This window comes from Pollicipes pollicipes, unplaced genomic scaffold (assembly GCF_011947565.3).
Source record: "Pollicipes pollicipes isolate AB1234 unplaced genomic scaffold, Ppol_2.1 Scaffold_7261;HRSCAF=8764_pilon_pilon_pilon, whole genome shotgun sequence".
NCBI lineage: Eukaryota > Metazoa > Arthropoda > Thecostraca > Pollicipedomorpha > Pollicipedidae > Pollicipes > Pollicipes pollicipes.
The window spans coordinates 38,930,326-38,950,628 of NW_023597054.1; the positions used below are offsets into that span (position 1 = coordinate 38,930,326).

General features: G+C 53.5%; 1 protein-coding gene across 1 annotated transcript; it reads right to left on the reverse strand.

Moving 5' to 3' along the window:
• Positions 1 to 472: 472 nt before the first annotated feature.
• wuho (tRNA (guanine-N(7)-)-methyltransferase non-catalytic subunit wuho) lies at positions 473 to 18,239 on the reverse strand. Its single transcript, XM_037235209.1, has 6 exons — positions 18,208 to 18,239; positions 10,039 to 10,232; positions 8,909 to 9,000; positions 8,246 to 8,413; positions 934 to 1,073; positions 473 to 497 (listed from the first exon to the last, which is right to left on the reverse strand). The coding sequence occupies exons 1-6, from the start codon at positions 18,237 to 18,239 to the stop codon at positions 473 to 475; spliced, it is 651 nt and encodes a 216-aa protein (XP_037091104.1).
• Between the last annotated feature and the right edge of the window lie 2,064 nt (positions 18,240 to 20,303).

Sequence of the window (20,303 nt, forward strand, 5' to 3'; positions counted from 1 at the left end):
AATCCGAGACGCTGAGCCGGCCAGCCGCGCGCCCACGCATCCCAACGTCAGTCGGATCTGAGCCGGCCAGCCGCGCGCCGACGCCTCCCAACGGCAGTCGGGTCTGAGCCGGCCAGCAGCGCTCCTACGCATCCCAACGTCAGTCGAGTCTGAGCCACCCAGCCGCGCTCCCACACAGCCGGGCATCAGACGGGTCTGAGCCGGCCAGCCGCGCTTCTACGCATCCCAACGTCAGTCGGGCCTGAGCCGGCCATCCGCGCTCCCACACTGCCGGGCATCAGACGGATCTGAGCCGGCCAGCCGCGCTCCCACACGGCCGGGCATCAGACGGGTCTGAGCCGGCCCGCCGCGCTCCCACACTGCCGGGCATCAGTCGGGTCTGAGCCGGCCAGCCGCGCTCCCACACGGCCGGGCATCAGACGGGTCTGAGCCGGCCATCCGCGCTCCCACACTGCCGGGCATCAGACGGGTCTCAGCCGGCCAGCCGCGCTCCCACACTGCCGGGCATCAGACGGGTCTGAGCCGGCCAGCCGCGCTCCCACACGGCTGGGCATCAGTCGGGTCTGAGCCGGTCAGCCGCGCTCCCACACGGCCGGACATCAGACGGGTCTGAGACGGCCAGCCGCGCCCCCACACTGCCGGGCATCAGTATGGCCTGAGCCGCCGACGCCCGGGCACGCGGCTCCAACACTGAGCCACCGTTTTCTTGGAGAGGTGTACAGAGCCAACAGTGCCGACCACGGCACGCTGCAATAAGCGCTCCACAGGAGTCACAGGGCGTCACATCCGACAGCCAAACAGTCGCTGGTACAGCCTCATGGTCACCTCATACAGCCTCATCCACCTCATAGTCACATCATCGCCCCATACAGCCTCATCATCACCTCCCACAGCCCTGCCATCGCCCCATATAGCCTCATCATCACCTCATACAGCCTCATCACCACCTCATACAGGCCCACCATCACCTCATACAGCCTCATCACCACCTCATACAGACCCGCCATCACCTCAAACAGCCTCATCACCACCTCATACAGACCCGCCATCACCTCAAACAGCGTCATCATCACCTCATAGTCACAGCATCGCCCCATACAGCCTCACCATCACCTCATACAGCCTCGCCATCACCTCAGACAGTCGGTAGCCACACACAGCTTCATAGCTATCCTAGACTGTCTTGGTCACCGAGCATCAGCCGGGCCACAGAGCGTGGCCTCATACATGCAAATACAATGCGTCAATGGGTTCCGAATCGCATGTGGATTGAATGACATCAAGGAGGATACCATGTATGCTCGAAAGGATTTCCATTCGAAATGACTGTTTAGATGGCCAGAAAAGAGCAGCTTTAAGTTCCTTCAATAAAGTTAAAACTAAGTTGAAGGCTCTGATCCCGCTATCTAAGTGTTTCAAACTAAGTGTATGCTATGGATCGGGCGCCGAAGCATAGCTAGCTTTGGTGACTCAACTGGGTCGTCAATTCACGATCAAGCCTCTCGGAACGCCTCGCAGCGCCTCTGTGCCACCCAAATAGCGCTCCAACAGCGATGTCGCCCGGCGTCAGGCCGACCGTAGCAGGCCCGCACCAGGTACCAGTCGGGGCACCACCTACGCCGCGGAGGTGAACACGGAAGCTGTTCCCGCGCCGGCCCTCCCGCTGGCCCGCAGTACTCCCCGCACTACGCTGGTTTCCGCACCGGAACTCTCGCTGGCCCACAGTACTCCCCGCACTACGCTGGTTTCCGCACCGGCCCTCTCGCTGGCCCACAGTACCCACCGCACTACACTGGTTTCCGCACCGGAACTCTCGCTGGCCCACAGTACCCACCGCACTACATTGGTTGGGACTGGGTGCCGAGCGGCTGGGCTCCTCTAGTGAATCAGCGACAGCAGTGACAGAGAATGTGGCTGATGGAGCAATGTCCGTGTTGGATTCCGCGGTCGGTGCGGTCACCCTCGGGTGCCGGCCCGAGTCTCGAAGTGACGCAGAGAGGCGGGTGGGGGGGGGGGGGGGGATTGACGATCAGAGGGAGCCGAGCAGGCGGGCGGACGGGCGGGCGGGGGAGGGGGAGTGGGCGGCGGACATGCCGAGAGCAGGCCGGCCGCCAGCCAATCTACTACAGCGCCTGAAGCAGGGGAAACCCCTACCCAAACAAACTCAACAAGCCCGTCACCTTGATGTGTGCTACGCGATTTGTCCTGCCCGAGACCGCCATCATTCAGCCGGTGACGTTCCAAGCAGAAGACGCGGCTCGTCACCTTAAAATGGCGCGCAACGTGCGGAACGACGTCGAAGCGTCCCACGCAGCCACGCGCCATTATCTGCACCCGATGCAGCCAAGCCCCACATGCAAGCGGCGACGGCCTCATATCGCCACCGAGCCAACGGCCACAGACGTCGCGAAGGCAATCACGAAACTACCATCCGGAGAATTAAATACACCGCGATAGAGCCCGACCACGACCGGCCGGCATGAATATTGAAGGCCCGGCGGCTTTGGCGGCGGCTCAGTGATTCAGCTCGAGCCCTTTCCACGAATGTGCAGCCGGCGCAGGGCCTCCGGCCGGGCAGTCGAGCAGAGCGGCACGGGTCCCGCCAGGGTCCGGGCGTCGGCTGCGGGCAGATGTGGCGCGCGCGCCCCGTGGCCGCCAGCCACTCACAAACGGAACGTGACTATGCCGTACTACGTGCATGCCGCAACACTCTGAGTTCGCGCCAACAGCTCGCGACTGCACTGCATTCTGACAGACTAAACCTCAATCATCTACCAAACATACGCATTCGAGTTTTGCTGTTACAAGGCGGACTGTGCATACAGGTCCCGGCGCCGGCACGCCAGCAGGCGGCCGGTCCAGAAGACAGCCGACCGGCCGGTCACCTAAGCCGGCCCTTGTCTCGGCTCGGAAGTCGTCCAGCCGAGTTCCCGCCGGTCGGAACTGTCGCCGGCACGGGGCGGACGTGGCGCGAGTTGTGCTGAGCCTCCCCGTGACTGAGCGGCCGTTTTCGCGCCCTGATACTGGGCGCAGTGGCCGAAAGTGCCGGTGATGACGCCAGGCGCCGGCCCTGCCACGCGGGGTGCCGGCGGCGCCGATCTGGGGTATCCAGCTGACCGCCGAAGGCGCGCCGGAAGTGCGGCTGTCGGGATTTCCGTCCAGCAGAGCAGGAGCGGATCAATACAGAGCTGTTCAGATGCACTACGCGCTACAGCGCTACGTGTCGGCCATCATAATCTGTATAGCTTCAGACAGCAAAGCGGACGAAAGTCGAGCCAACGTCTGAACGAATCGATCCAGAAGTTGGCGGTTCAGTGTCGTGTATTCCGCCGATAACCAGGCGGTAACGCGTCTCGATTATATGGTTAATGCGCCTCGAATGACGTGAACGATCGAAGTAATTTAGAAGGGGATGTTCTTATTTCGAAAGTAATCAATCTTGAAAACACCAGGAGGTAATGACTGAGCGATGCTGGTTATAATAAGAAAACGTTTCGAATGTATGATCATGGTGTCCATAAGCACAGCCTCGAAACGTCGCGTTTTCTCAGCACAACCAGTGCTTTCTTGATAGTGTTTTTTTTTTATTAATATCTCCTGAATTTACTGAGAGCCAGTCGTGTTCAGTGAAAGAGATCCCACCTCAAAATGCCGAAAAGCAAGGAGGCCAACGTTTTTCTCGCGTATATCAGGGGGCGCAAAACAAACTGGTTACTTGTCCGTATCACTTCTGTAGATCTCCGGTACTGCATAACTACTCTGCGTTTTATTTCGTGTTACAACAATGAAATGACCCAGCTTGCAAAACTCAACCCCCCGGACAACAGACTTCAAGACGCCATAGTTCTCAACGAGTGCTGAAAAGATGGTCGCCGCAATTTGCAGCAGATGACTTGCTTTGTAAAACCCTTCCTTACGAAACAAGCGTGTCGTCAGATGATGTTCGTAGGAAGGACGATCCGTGGGTGCCACGGCACCACCCTCTTCCGGGAACGCTGAACAATAACCCTACGGCAGCACATGGAAACAATCGACTTCGAAACTGGTCCAGGCCTCCCACCTTTTGCTACCGCTCTTTACCCGAGGAGTTGATTGTTAACTCGAACTAAAATGATGTCTCGAAATGACTTCATACCATAGAGAGTATACATCATGGCTGATCATTTTTACCACCATTTCAAATTTTCCCTAGTTCATACCAAAAGCATCTCGGTTCATAAAACACCGCAAGCGCTATTCCGTAGCACATGAAGAGGCGAAAACTCGATCACATGGTGATTTAAATACAAATCAAATGACTGCGGACGGTGTAATATCGAAACCATGATACAGCATCACCTAAATTCGTATGAATGTCGTGAATGGTATGTCCGAATGACTTTGGGTTCGGTGCGCTTGCCAAGCAGCGTTTGTAGCACGCCACAGACCTGTTATCCCAGGTAGGCCGAACCGGGCATCGGATAGTTCGGAATCTGGCGTTTTTGCCGGCGAGGACCGCGGAGTTTTCCGTGTGGCGCCGTAATGCGACACGGCCGTACCAGGGCTCCGCGAGCTGACCTTCCCGCATCAGTCCGGTCGAGCTCGGGGCCCGCTCTGGGAGACGCGCCCCGAGACGCTGCGGCGCCACCACGTCCGTTCGACCGAGGCACATCAAACACGTGCACTCTTCACATGTGGACAGAAGCTAACGTTTCAGGAGATTCGTAAGAATACAATGGTTGTAAGCGTCATAACTCAGGATTTGAGTCAGCTGCACTTAACGAAATGAGCCACAAATGCACCTCGGGCATGACGTGTCGAATATGTCGCAGGTGCACTTCCGCTTGATTGGACACGCCGCATCGGTTTGCAATGTGTTCGGCGCAAACTGTCGTAATGAGCGTCAACACGTGCCAAGCTTCACACACCGGCCAATACGTTCGCAATGCTTTTCAACTCACAATGTTTCACAAACATTACAAATCAACGTCATGCCGCATCTCACAAGTCCACCACGTAGAAACGCGTGCGCACTGCTCACAGCGCGCGCTTACGTGTGGCGAGAAGGGCCATCGTTACACAACTGCACCACCGCAAACATTCCAGACGGGACGCTCACGCGTCCGTTGGGATAAGCGACATTCCAGACCGTAGCCACGTCCAGACCACAGAACGGCGGAGCAGAAGTATCCGGTCACCACACTGACAAGGTCTTCTCTTTGCTAATCTGCGAGCGTCGTAATCCGGTGTGCGATGTCGAGTACACGTATTTGTCAATCAGTAATCCGCAGCTGGGCGCTGGTGTTTTACCGGTGACAAACTGTCATAACCACGCGTATGCGGGTGATGCTGCCCCAAACGATACGCTTAAGACAGCTTAGGGAGCAATAATTTCAATAAGTAACACAGACACTTTACAAGAATAGCGACCGCGATTCTTTGTGATGGGTTAGAGTTGCTAGGCAGCGACAATCACTGCAGCACCCATCATCGCCCCGAAACACGATATCTGCCACACAAGTCGGCATCATTGAGCGCCTGGAGTCGCGTAAGCCTCTTACGCCGCTCACTGGCTGTCGCGAGCTTTGCGTCGGAGCTCCCTGCCGAGCGATAACGCTGATGAAGTGCAGCGCCCAGGATGGAGTACAGATCAGATGGACGGGAACGAGCCCCTCACCCGACGCATTGATGTCGGAAACTAACCACTCGCCGAGGACGGCACACAGATCAGATGGACGGGAACGAGCCCGTCACCCGACGCATTGATGTCGGAAACTAACCACTCGCCGAGGACGGCACACAGATCAGATGGACGGGAACGAGCCCCTCACCCGACGCATTGATGTTGGAAACTAACCACTCGCCGAGGACGGTACACAGATCAGATGAACGAGAACGAGCCCCTCACCCGACGCATTGATGTTGGAAACTAACCACTCGCCGAGGACGGCACACAGATCAGATGGACGGGAACGAGCCCGTCACCCGACGCATTGATGTTGGAAACTAACCACTCGCCGAGGACGGTACACAGATCAGATGAACGAGAAGGAGCCTTTCACCCGACGCATTGATGTTGGAAACTAACCACTCGCCGAGGACGGTACACAGATCAGATGAACGAGAACGAGCCCTTCACCCGACGCATTGATGTTGGAAACTAACCACTCGCCGAGGACGGTACACAGATCAGATGGACGAGAAGGAGCCTTTCACCTGACACACTGATGTCGGAAACTAACCACTCGCTGACGAACCGCAGTTCCGAAACGGCACGCAAAGCCCGAGGCACGCGTGTTTACAGCGGCCACCGCTTGGATAGCTGCCAGCAGAATCGCCATCTCCGCGGCCTGTCGGACACCGCGCTCACCCTTGCTGATAGTAAGGACGCACAGTCCCAAAGGAAAACCACAGGTGTGGTGCTTTCTCGAGAGAAGCATATAAATTCCAACGTATGCAGGTCAGGCGCGGCCCAGTCATGATGTTTTCCTGTGTACCTTAAACGCTCATTACGATAATTGAGTGCAGCGGAGTGATTTGGAGGAGTGCTGTCGTTTCACATGTTGCCCACATTGAACAACTAAACACCGATTTTTTAGGTGACTGGGTTTGAGCACCCAGCGCGGGTGCCCTTTCCTGGATTACGGGCATCTTCCCACCTATACATAAGAAGGAAGAAATAGCCTTATTCCTTTTACGTCGGACTTCTGCTATTCGTTTCGATAAAGGCATGTTGCCGTAATATCAACGCATCTATATCTCCATTCTCCTGGTTTCTCCACGAGGAACAAGGCTATCACTAATGTTTTATTTATACGCATAATGTTCCTCGCAAATACACTCAACAACCTATGCCATCTTCCGGCTTATGTTGAAACATTTGTCAAGGGGCGATTAACTGAGTCCTAAATGTCATTCTTATGTGACGTGAGTTATTCCCATGCTCCATGCAACGTGTTCCATCAGGGGCTTGGCTCACACTGTTACCAGGTTCCACAATTCAACATGGATTCGTTACTCGACTGTCAATATCTGAAATCGTTTCATTCCACGTTCTCGCTCAACTAACTTTTTTCTGCTCAATAAAATCCTTCCGGTCTGCATTTATTACGGTTCAGATTTGCTCGCTAGCCTTTGTATGCATACTCTACTCACCGTGTTGAGAACTGAACTGCTTCCGTCATTTTGTTTTCAATTGTAGAATTCTAACGCTTCATATCAATAAATAAATATAAACTCATACCTGTGCACTTGAGCGACGAGTAAAGTGTCGTGTTCTGACTCGAGGGCGATCAGTGCCGTCACTGCCACCTTCTGAGCATCTTCTAAACTATCGTTTCCATCGGCGGCTACGGGAGCGTGGGCCAGCTGGCGACCGGTCGCTGGATCCCATAGCCGCAACATCATGTCCTGAGAAACAGCCGCCAACAGAGTTTCAGTCATACCAAAAGTTCATGGAAAACACGGCCACCGGTCTGCACGCATTGCTTGCATGGCGACTGTGACAACACGGAGAACTTCACAAGATTGCGGGTTTATGTCGCAATCACTTGCATAAAGCAAGCAAATGTAATTCAGTTCAGTGGACAAACAATACAAGCTGAATGAAACTTCACTTGGATCGCTATATGCGGGCAGCCCCCACCAGTGGGAACGCCCAGAGAAGTCGGTGTTTTAGCTGCCATACGATGACTAGGCCCTATCAGAAAATCGTAACAGAATGAGAAGGAGGGAAGGGGGCCAGAATCTCGCGTAGTGCATCTCGAAGCAAAAGCGATCCTATCGTTTCAACGGTTGGACAGACAGCTAGTTTGCTTCTCAGAGCGTTAGTTTCGACTTCCTGGTTGTCGCTGGGCTGCGCCCATGGGCGTTAAACCCCGGTCACGCCCCTGGTGGGATAACTCAGCGACAACAGACGACCTGAGACAGTGGTACGGCTACACCGGCTTGCTCAACAGCCAACCAGAGCCGGCGGTACGGCTGCACCGGCCCCGCCAGCTCCCAGCGGCCTGCTCGACAGCCAACCAGAGCCGGCGGTACGGCTGCACCGGCCCCGCTAGCTCCGAGCGGCCTGCTCAACAGCCAACCAGAGCCGGTGGTACGGCCACACCGGCCCCGCCAGCTCCCAGCGGCCTGCTCAACAGCAAACCAGAGCCGGTAGTATAGCTACACCGGCCATGCCAGGTCCGGTCGGCCTGCTCAACAGCCAACCAGAGCCGGTGGTATAGCTACACACGGCCCCGCCAGGTCCGGCCGGCCCGCTCACCCCTCCGCCGGAGACGAGAAGACCGGAGGAGGTCAGGCAGAGCGCCGCCACGAACTCGCTGTGGCCCAGGCAGTAGGCGTCGATGGTCCACGTGTTGGGGTAGCAGGTGAGGCGGATCTTCTCGTCCCGGTCACAGGTCACCAGGTGGCGGCCGTCGGCCGTCACACACTGCGGTCAAACAGAGATGTCGAGTCACACAGGCTAGGTCACAGGTCACTAGTCATCATATATTCTACTGCCAGACAGAGATTCTGGTCACAAAGACCAGCTCACAGGTCACCAGCCGTCACATACTACTGCCCGACAGAGATGTCGGGTCACAGAGGTCAGGTCACAGGTCACAAGCCGTCACACATTGTACTAAATAGAGATGTCGGGTCACAGAGCTCAGGTCACAGGTCACAAGCCGCCATGCACACTACCACGAGAGCACCGCGTTACAGGTCAAGTCGCAACTCACCCGATAGAAACGGCACGACTCGAGACCAATTATCACCGATCGCGGACTATACATTAATTACGGAAAAGAACCTCAAAAATTTGTTAGCCGATCAATGGCTTGCGTAATTAGCGAGTCAAATTGCATAGCACTTTGAAAACATATGCAGCTCACAAATCCCACTGATCCACACTATCTTTGGACACTGACATCGGACGACGTACCATATCCAGGACCATCGAGATGTGGCCTAGGATCAGCTGAGGCTTCGTACTGGCAGAACTCAGCTGGCACTTGTAGACGTCCCCGGACTTATCTGTAATGCAGGCCACTGACTGAGGCTTCACTAAGATATGGTTCAAACCGTCACGTCTGAAGGTAAGCTTGAATGGGCCCAATAAACCATTATTATTATTCATACGACAGGTGCGTGACGAAGAGAAACGGTATGGCATCATTTGATTATTTCATTGAAACGATTTGATTTGCGTGTATTGCACTGCTTTGCTCGTGTAACTGTTCTTGCTTGTGCTTGTACTTGCTCGTGATGCCAACGCGACAAATAATGATTTAGATCAAAATAGCGCCAGAACAAGTTTCTTCACTCCACAGGCAGGATCAGAAAACGCAATAGTCAGATGCAGCAAATCCTGCGATAAAGCATTTTTGCAGGATTCTCTGGCATTTGAATACCTGCAGGACCCGATGTGCCTAAACCGCCATGTCGATACATCACCGGCTTACCGGGTTCGCCAAGAACTCTGTTAAATACACCCGATCCGACATACTTTGCCATCAGAGACGGCGGTGACAGCAGCCCTAGATGCCATGCGCGCCGGTAAATTACCCAAAAGTAATGTCACACACGCCAATGACAGTGCGTCTGAATTTGTCGTTGCCAGAAATCAGTCCCGACTGAACAAAATTTTGTGTCAGAATGAAAAAATTAAACATGGTATTCGAATACAGGAGCCAAATTAACTGCTTAAGTCTGCACAAGACCCCGTGAATCAACATCACACATTTGTTAATTACACCATTATATAAAAAGCATCGCTCGAGGACCAGGGCATACACATGAAAAACTACTCTGGGTCCCAGAAAACTCAGGCTCTTGAGTCTAAAGCTTCCAGCCCTAAGCAGACGTCATCCAACAGCCGTTCAGCTGTACATACTCACCACACCAGCGCCGCCGTTTCCATCATTTGGTTATAAACCGACGCAATTAAGGCGGTCTCAGGGAGGAGGCCCTCCAGATGTCATCCAAACGCAGACGCCAGCAGCTGAGCGCACGGTTCTGCTGTGGTTCGTCGCGCCACTCTGCCCCGCACCGCAGCACCGTCGGCGCACCCACCTGCCACGAGCAGAGCCTCCTCGTCCGGCGCGAACGTCAAACAGCTGGCCTTGCGCGCCGTCCGCCAGCAGCCGACTGTGGCGCCATCTGCGGCGCGCCATACGCACGCCGCCTTGCGGTCGTTCAGTGCTGCCACCAGCCGGCCGGACGTCGAGACGCAGAGTCCGAGCGTGCGGCCGGACGCCTGCTCCTCCCTGCGGCAGTGACAGTGACTCGTGACAGACCACGGGAGGTGTGTTTGGCGGCAGACTGGATGTCTCTTAGAAGTTTAAATCAGCTACACAGAAGATGTCTGCATCTATATAACAAACAATACAGAACTGGATTTGGTGACAATGAAGACACAAGTATCAACAGATTGTGTTAGCATGGAATGAGTCTGGTAGCTGCTTCTAAATGGTCATGCACGCCACGCACCATTTTACGTTAGCAAGGAATGAGGCTAATAGCATATTAGAGATCATTTCAATCTGAGTTACACACCTGAGGGCACAAACTCCAGCAAAGCATGGCAATCTCAAATACCACTCTAATCTGTCTATTGCAGTCCCATAATGTCACACATGATGGCTTCTCAGAAAACCCAGAGAGATCCACAGTCCTCTTGCCACACTCAAATCACAAAAGCCAAACCCATCTTTTGTAACCTCACTAGCTGCAGATATTGACATCCCTGGATGGCTCGGCGATGTCGATGCCACCCTCAGCCACTATGACTAGGAGGTGCTTTAGGCAGACAGTGGTTGTTTTCCCAGCAAATAATCTGTCCTTGAACCAAAACAAGATAAAAATATATTCAGATCACATTTTCAGAACTTATGATATGTCTATGAAGATGCAATAGTAAGATGCTAATGTCCATCTGCTGTCCTGTGCTCATCCTCATGAGAAGAGGTCTTGAAAATGAGCTAAGCTCAAAATTTTGTGTCCCATCAATATAAGCAATGTGAAGCACTAAGATGTTTAACTGCATCTACTGGTATGTTGAAGACTAAGAACTCAACATAGGAACTTTGAACACATAATACCAAAAAACTAGCAGCTGAAAACTTTTTTTCTTATATCAACTCCAAACTATGACCACAGAATGAAGTGGCTTAGAGTGAAAAGGTCTGTAAAAAGGGATGAACATGGTTTATGGGTTTGATAACCCCTCCCTCCCCAAGAAAGACACAAAGCTTCACCCATGGTATGGCCAATGCCAAAATGCACCATGAGAAGGTTCCAAGTTTTCCCACAATGAATTATCTTTTGTTGAGTACCTGATGCACCACCATTAGAGTCCTGTGCACAGCAGAAAACATGGACCTAGGAACTAGGGGGGGGGGGGGGGCAAGTGGAGCTGAGTCCCCACAAATTTGGGAAACTTTTATATGGGCCAATGGGTATAATGAAAGCTGTACTGGGACTGAGAAAGCAAGTTCCAGCATTAAACAACACATTTTTGCATCTTTTCAGATATTTACATAGCTTTGTATTACAAACTGTGTTTCAAAACCACATCATACCACAACAAACATGATTACTACTGGGGATATAAATTCAAACAAGGTGGAGCAGCTGTTCTATGTCTCACCTCCAAAAGATTAACTATGGCTACAATTTTCAGAACTTGGATGGTGTTGTCACATGCTTCTGTATCATAGTCATCTACCTTTATTTCAATCACAGCTAAAACACTGTTTTGTGTGGTTCAGGATCACCATTAACTAGCCATGTCAGTTTGCTTGAGTCAATAGTTGAATCAAATTGCTGATTGGAAAGTATATTTGATTCAAATTGTAGCTTTGTTTCTATGAAACATATACTTTTGTTGGATATGACAGTGTATAAAATAGCATGCTCTTTCATACCAAGCATTAATAGCATTAATATAAGGCACCAGGCTAATTAACCTCTAGCCACTCTAGATAATACATTGTTTAGCCTACTTACACATCAGGCTGGCCTTCACCATGCTCCTCTGAACAATCCTTGGTAGCATCATCTTCAGGAAATTTAAAGGTCTTCACATCTGTGCTGGAGCAGACAGGGACAGATTTATTTTCACCAACATGTTAGCTGGAACTTACATCTTTTGATAATGCACAAAATTGAATCATTTTTACACCTGTGCTAGAACAGAGGATGTTTTCCAGAAATAAAGAGGCCACAAAACATAAAGTTTGAAGTGGATTATCATAGGCTGATGATCATATGATCTTAACATAATAAATAATAATGTAACAAAATTATGTGCTCAGCATCCATAGCTATTCATAACACAAAATACTGTTAAGAGGTAGCTGTGGAACAAAATACTTACAGTAAACAGAGAGCTCACATGTCAACATGGCAAGTCTCTTAAGCTTCCTTGAATTGATCATCACTCCAACATCTCTTACCCTAACAATCACATTTCCTGGTGAAAACAAGTGCTGGAACACAACTGAGCCCATAACAAAGAAAAAAAGTGAAGGTGGCTCACACCATTCGTTTTAGAAACTTACGTGGAGGACAGACATTTGATCGCATCGCCGCAAACAACATAAATGTTTTCGCTGTCAGCACTGCTAACGATCGCCATGTAACCCATGATTCAGCTGATAGCACGTCAAAACAATATCCAAACAACACACCGTGCAAGCTTAAATTGTACAACGTTATGACGTATACCACGCCTTGCACAACCACTGGCGCACCACTGACGAGCCGCGATATTCCCCACTTGTCCTATATTCCACCCAACTACAGCACCGTCCACGCTCCCTAAACTGCAGCGTATGCTGCGTGTTGTTTTGTATCAATGCGCCAGTTTGAGGGCTTTGTTTCATGGTTGTCTAAACTACTGTTATGCCCCAAGTTTACACGAATGCAAAATGTCCTTTTGTGCACAATGCTTATGGACATTTGGCATAGTTCAAGCGGGGACGGTACAGCGAGGGGGGCAGAGGGTGCATCTGCTCCTCCTGCCGGCAGGCTGTGGCAAAATTGTGCTTTTGTCCCTTCCAAATTTTGGGAGGTGACCTTTTCCCAAGCAAAGGTGTTAGGCGGGGGCGTTGCGGAGATGGGGAGGGACCGGGGATTACATGCCCCTCTTCCTTTGGATAGAAGGAGGCAGCTCCCCTATCCCAGCAACGACAGATTTATTCAGTAGCATGAAATTCCATTGTATGTGCAAGCAACGAATTGTTGAAAATACGACGCTGCTGAGAGTCTGAAACCCCGTGATGCAGGCAGGGTGGGGGAGGCACAGGGGCTAGTGGCACCCTCCCTCCCCCTTAGGTACCGAGAGTCCCACACGGCCCCTCAACCCCGGGATCCCGAACGTTATCGTATGAAGAGACCCTGACCCGCAGGGTCGGGTCCTCAAATGCCAGTCAGAAGACCTTTTGCGCCGACTGGAGGCTCCCGAAGTCGATGACGGACTTAATGTCGGTCGGACACCATCAAAACCAAACAGTCGGCTGCGTGTCAGTCTGACCTGAGGGTCCATTTCCCAAACGAAGAGAAGGCTGGAACCGGGATTTTCATTGGTCGGGGTCCCACAAACGGTGAGGGGCCCTCGTGTCGATGAGGGACCACAGTGCCTAACGGGTGGTCCTGTGTTGGCAAGTGGCCCGGTTGGCCAGGGATCGTGTCTGAGGGAGCCCGAAGGGGTCCGAAGAGGGACACGAGGGGCTTTCGGGCCCAAAGATGAAAGGCCGAATGGAAGGTTTAAGGACTGGCTGTAGATCACATCAAGAATCCCGCCAGTAGGGCCGTAGCCTCCAATTTTAGTCCAACGGCCTCTTACGCTGATGACTTTACACTTACACTAATTACACTCACCCTTGGGGCAATGTGGGACTCTATTTCGGCCACGGACAATCAACGCCGTACAGTCGGCTCCGTGTGGGTCTCAGCCCTTGGTCCATTTTCCTGGAAGGGACAAAGCCTGGGCTCACAATATTTTTTGGTCGGGGCTCCTGTGTCTATCAGGGGTTCACGACGCCTAACAGGGGGTCCTATGTCGGCAAGGGGCCCCGAGCCGGCTGGAGAAACATTTGCTAAACAGAGAGAGGGACGGAATCCCAATGTTAGAGAGACCCATACGTTGGTCGGAGCCCTCTAGCAATGAAAGGAGATATGAAAACTTATGATGAGAGGCCACAGTGAGTCAATGGAAGGATCCTGTGTGAGTTAGGGTCTCCAGTAACGAACGAGGGGCCTTCCATCCCATTTTAGTCAAGGGCCCGTTAAGCCGAATTGGAGTATCTGTGGTAATTAGTGGACCGCTTATGGGGAGTAATTATGAAAAAAATTGTTTTATCAATAACGCCTCCCGCTTCGATTCGGGGCCAACTGCCCCGGTCAGAGGGCCGCCCGCGTCAGGGAGAAAAGTAATGCATTATGTTTCCCTTTAAGGGCCTCCGAGTTGGCCAAGGGACCTCACCATCGTGTCACCAGAATGACAGCTGGTAGGCGCGCCGCGCTGGGATGGAATGACCCTTCAGTCCTTGACCGGGAACGATAATGTCCCCCTAATATTCTACCAGCGAGGTCCCTTTCACGAATGAAGGTGGTGGTCTTATAGGTGTCCAATAGAGTGGATCGAAATAAGGTCAAAAATTAAAAAGCCTTTCCCGTCTTTAACTGAGAACATCTATTATTTAAGCGCATCGATAAGTGAGAAAAATTTTATCGCACAATTTTGAGCCTGCGTGCTCGCAATTACGGCTGTCACTTTGCATTCTTTTGTGAGGTTCCTGCCCCCCCCCCCCTCGCCTGATACTGTCTTGGGCCACCCCAATATTTTAGGCCGGGCTATTACAAAAGCGCGAGAAAAAATGACCATCACACAAAGACTACAAAAGCGCGATAAAAATGACCATCACACAAAGACTACAAAAGCGCGAGAAAAAATAACCACCACGCAGACCATTTTTGGGGCCATTGTATGCTGGCCGTTACTACGGTGATGAATCCGGGATTTTCGATCCGAGGGACCCCTCCAGAAGCGGAGTGAATCTCAAACACGCGGCTATCAGCCTAACACAAAGATGTGGTTTTTCTCAGATTTTGGTAGCCCCAATTTATGAAATCTCTGAAAACACAAGCTATACACCGCTGCCGAATCGGCACATACGCCATAGCGATAGTCATATCGCATAACGCAAACTCTGCCTCACGTGAGCGGCGTGTAGTGTGGGCTCCCATGATCAGTCCTGCAAGACAGATGTCATCGGAACACCCAGTACCCTTATCGGTTTTACTTTGGTGCCCATGGTCGACATTTAGATCGCAAGTACAGTATAGAAAATAGTAATTCATGATGAATAGCTTACAAAATATTTAAGGTTTTGGTTTGTTGCTTTCAATCAGTTGCGTGTACTAACTTCAAGAAATGCACACTGGGCTGGGGCATAGAAACGAAGCTGGCTACAGCTTCGATTTCGGTTTCGTGAAGCCGCACGTTTTCTTTAATGCCTTTGGGTACGACTTCGGCTTGGAACCATTATTTCACGACTGGCTCGGTTTCTACTTTGACTTCGTGGCATTTGGAATGGCTAGCTTCGGCTTCGGCTTCATGTTATTTTAAAGAGCTGACTTCGGCTTCTTCTTGGATTTCGACATCGCACACGACTTCTGAATGATGACTGCAGTGGTGGCCTCGTGTCATCATGAAACGCTGGCTTCGGCCCTTTTGTAGCGGGTTTGCACAGTTGTCTGTGTGCAGCTGTCTGTGTTGATGGTGCGCTCCCTTGTTGGATGCTGGGCCGGCCGGCCTGGCCGGTCCATGCCGTCGATTCGGGTCGCTTTGGCCGGCGCGTCGCGCCGGGTCGCAGCCCAGCGTAGCGCGCGGCGATTGGTCCGTGACCGCGTGACGCGTGTCGGGGTTGGGTCACCGGGCAGGGGGGTCGGGACTGTTGGAGTGGAGCCGGGAGAGTGCAGGCATTCCTGGGATGTCGGCGTCCAGCGGAGTGGAAGCTTCAAGTTGAAAGCATGGCGAACCATGCTTTTTAGCCGATCTCGGCAAGGCTTGCACTTTCATGGTGATTTCCCAGCGTAGTTGTAACTTTACTTCACAAAAGTATTCTCGTATGCATGGCCTAAAGCAAAAACCAGCGATTCATTCTCAGGACCATTAACACCTAACGAGGGTCGGAAACTTAGCTGTTCGAAAAGTTGCGTGCCTACATATGAACTCACAAGACGAGAACCGCCGTCTAAAAATATTCGATCCGTAATCCTTGCACTAGTTCTCGATCGCACTGCATAATCCTGTTGTCGTTGTGTGATTCCATGTGGGTTCTACAGATGGCAAAAGTTGTTCTGGATTCACAAAACAATGTTGTACACTATATTCGGCCATGGCTTTGAGCTCAAGATTACACATAGATGCCTCAGCATTGGCTTTGCGTTTACAAATTCAAAACCTCTTATGTCCGTTTCGGCTCCGCAGGTGAAAGAAAAAACTACAACGCCAATGGTTCCAAATGCAGCTTCTTCTTTTCTAAATGGATGAGTCAGCTAGCACCACCCTTTTAATCTATCTAAACGATAAATGTCGGAATGTCAGCCAAACCTGTTGCGCAATTCGATGCAGTTTCAGCACAGCGACAAAGGCGTCCGCTGGTCTCCCCGTGGGCGCTCCGCGCGCCCAACCCACGTGCATCCTGAAACCCGGAAGATAGTCCCCCTCCACGGCCTTCCAAAGACACGCGCGCAGGGCGTACGCATCAGTGATGCGAGAGTGGGTACGTGTGGACCAGTATATATTGGGAGCCTGTCCGATGCAATACAGCCAGTGCCTTCTCACCAGCCTTTGGCGCAAGATGTTCAACATCCCCGACCACATAAGGCAAAATAACGTTGTTTTTTAAAGTGGGGACAGGCTCAGGGTACACTTAATTTTACTGGGAGGCAAGCAAGGCGACCAGGGCACGACAGGGGTGGGGTGGGAGTGGGGGTAAAGATGGAGGACTTTATCCGCTCTTAATATGCATCACACATTTTGGAAATAGATTTGATGCTATGGTTGCTATGCTAGATATGAACTTTCAGCTGTTTGCCACTGGCGCACAATCTTACCTATTCGACTCATAAGACTACCCAGCTTTCTGGAATTAGTTTTCATCATTTGGTTTGTATTGAATTTAAATAACAAAATTAGAATGAAATTGGTCATTTTTAATGCCTTTAACGACAAGAAACAAAAGATTGCTGAATTTTTCTGCAAGAGGTTGGTGTACTTTTATGGCAAAGTGAAGCACAAACACCTCATTTCAGCTTGATGTGAATCTAAGGGCGCTGTCGACTATGTGATGTTTGTTATAGCTCCCATGCGGCCTCGCATGCAGCACCGGCCACGTGTTGCCTCCGGCTGCGTAGGCCACTTGCCAGGGCTTTAAATGCCGCACGTGGCAAGCACCAAAAAATACTCGATAGTTTTTGCGACGCACGGCTGGCAAGTAAAATGTTGATGTTCTTAATCGCATACAGAATCCCACGAATTGTGAAGCAATGTTTGATCACCTTTGACAATGTACGCATTATACGACTGGACCTGCCAGCCTGGGCCCTCGACCTTGGCCTCTGACATTACCACATGACCCACCTGAATCCAGTTAAAGCCAAGCCATTTCATTGTGGCAAAATTTATAGAACTGGCGCCATTTGAAGTCTTTTAACAATGACGCGGTGGCATGATAATGGCGTTATGATGACAGTGTAGAGCGCCATACGATATTTCGGAACCGTTTGAATGCTCTTTCCTACTTACGGTCTATCATGGCTGGACACTGGTAGATGAGGCGGCACCATTCTATTCAGGCATATTTTGGGAAAAGGTTTAGCCATTTTCACTGTCCAATATCATACTGTTTTACGCCATGTAAGAAATGTCACGTGGCGGCTGAGCAGCAAGCCGAGTTTTCAGCGTTGTGTTATAGTGCTGCCCACGTATTGTGAAATCTTGCATGTGCTCCTCATGGCTGTCGTGGCAGTGTTTGCGACGTCCCGCAGATGGCATGGCCAGTGTTGTAACTTAGTTTGTCTTACGTGAGATGACGCCGCCGCGGTGTGACGTCGACTTCAGCGTGGCGGACGAGGATGACGAGGGCAGCCGCGTCATCCACGGCACCGACAACGGCTTGCAGGAGCTCAGACCCCCGTCGCTCAGGGCCTGACACGCCCTCTCTCACCCACCCTTCCTCATCGCCCGTACAGATGCTCGCCATCTCACGCCCCCCCCCCTCGGCCCCTTTGTAGGCGCACGTCGCGGGCCCCCTTACAGGCGTTCTCCGTCGGCCCGCTTACAGACGCCCTCCGTCGGTCCCTTTACAGACGCCCTCCCTGGGCCCCCTTACGGGCGCCCTCCCTCGGCCCCCTTACAGGCGCCCTCAGTCGGCCCGCTTACAGGCGCACTCCCACAGGTTCCATACAGACACCCTCCCTCTGTCCCTTAGAAGATGCAGAGAAATTCAGTTCGTGCTTCTCACTCGTGAGGCGTTTATTCTCACCGGTGTCATGTTCATTTATTCTCTGTCACGCAGTAATACACTAATAGCAATACATCTGGCGGTGGATGTATATGATGAATGTTGGCTTGGAGGCAACGGGGCCGACCGCGGAACCTGAGGCGGACGCCTGTTCTGCAGCGCTGCGGCGCTCTGTCAGGTCCGCTCAACAGCGCTGCGGCGCTCTGTCAGGTCCGCTCAACAGCGCTGCGGCGCTCTGTCAGGTCCGCTCAACAGCGCTGCGGCGCTCTGTCAGGTCCGCTCAACAGCGCTGCGGCGCTCTGTCAGGCCCGCTCAACAGCGCTGCGGCGCCCTGTCAGGTCCGCTCAACAGCGCTGCGGCGCTCTGTCAGGTCCGCTCAACAGCGCTCCGGCAGGCTCTGTCGGGTCCGCTCAACAGCGCTGCGGCGCTCTGTCAGGTCCGCTCAACAGCGCTGCGGCGCCCTGTCAGGTCCGCTCAACAGCGCTGCGGCGCTCTGTCAGGTCCGCTCAACAGCGCTCCGGCAGGCTCTGTCGGGTCCGCTCAACAGCGCTGCGGCGCTCTGTCAGGTCCGCTCAACAGCGCTGCGGCGCTCTGTCAGGTCCGCTCAACAGCGCTGCGGCGCTCTGTCAGGTCCGCTCAACAGCGCTGCGGCAGGCTCTGTCAGGTCCGCTCAACAGCGCTGCGGCAGGCTCTGTCAGGTCCGCTCAACAGCGCTGCGGCGCTCTGTCAGGTCCGCTCAACAGCGCTGCGGCGCTCTGTCAGGTCCGCTCAACAGCGCTGCGGCGCTCTGTCAGGTCCGCTCAACAGCGCTGCGGCAGGCTCTGTCAGGTCCGCTCAACAGCGCTGCGGCAGGCTCTGTCAGGTCCGCTCAACAGCGCTGCGGCGCTCTGTCAGGTCCGCTCAACAGCGCTGCGGCGCTCTGTCAGGTCCGCTCAACAGCGCTGCGGCGCTCTGTCAGGTCCGCTCAACAGCGCTGCGGCAGGCTCTGTCAGGTCCGCTCAACAGCGCTGCGGCGCTCTGTCAGGTCCGCTCAACAGCGCTCCGGCAGGCTCTGTCGGGTCCGCTCAACAGCGCTGCGGCGCCCTGTCGGGTCCGCTCAACAGCGCTCCGGCAGGCTCTGTCAGGTCCGCTCAACAGCGCTGCGGCAGGCTCTGTCGGGTCCGCTCAACAGCGCTGCGGCGCTCTGTCAGGTCCGCTCAACAGCGCTGCGGCGCTCTGTCAGGTCCGCTCAACAGCGCTGCGGCGCTCTGTCAGGTCCGCTCAACAGCGCTGCGGCAGGCTCTGTCAGGTCCGCTCAACAGCGCTGCGGCAGGCTCTGTCAGGTCCGCTCAACAGCGCTGCGGCGCTCTGTCAGGTCCGCTCAACAGCGCTCCGGCAGGCTCTGTCGGGTCCGCTCAACAGCGCTGCGGCGCCCTGTCGGGTCCGCTCAACAGCGCTCCGGCAGGCTCTGTCAGGTCCGCTCAACAGCGCTGCGGCAGGCTCTGTCGGGTCCGCTCAACAGCGCTGCGGCGCTCTGTCAGGTCCGCTCAACAGCGCTGCGGCGCTCTGTCAGGTCCGCTCAACAGCGCTGCGGCGCTCTGTCAGGTCCGCTCAACAGCGCTGCGGCGCTCTGTCAGGTCCGCTCAACAGCGCTCCGGCAGGCTCTGTCGGGTCCGCTCAACAGCGCTCCGGCAGGCTCTGTCGGGTCCGCTCAACAGCGCTCCGGCAGGCTCTGTCGGGTCCGCTCAACAGCGCTGCGGCGCTCTGTCAGGTCCGCTCAACAGCGCTCCGGCGCTCTGTCAGGTCCGCTCAACAGCGCCTCGG

What these genes read in the sequence shown, in the direction of transcription:
- wuho (XM_037235209.1), bottom strand. Translation starts at nt 18,239, where the DNA reads ATGGCGAGCATCTGTACGGGCGATGAGGAAGG. An exon ending in TGTACGGGCGATGAGGAAGG is followed by an intron (nt 10,233 to 18,207) that starts GTGGGTGAGAGA and finishes TCACTGCCGCAG; the next exon opens with GGAGGAGCAGGCGTCCGGCC. An exon ending in GGAGGCTCTGCTCGTGGCAG is followed by an intron (nt 9,001 to 10,038) that starts GTGGGTGCGCCG and finishes CCTGCATTACAG; the next exon opens with ATAAGTCCGGGGACGTCTAC.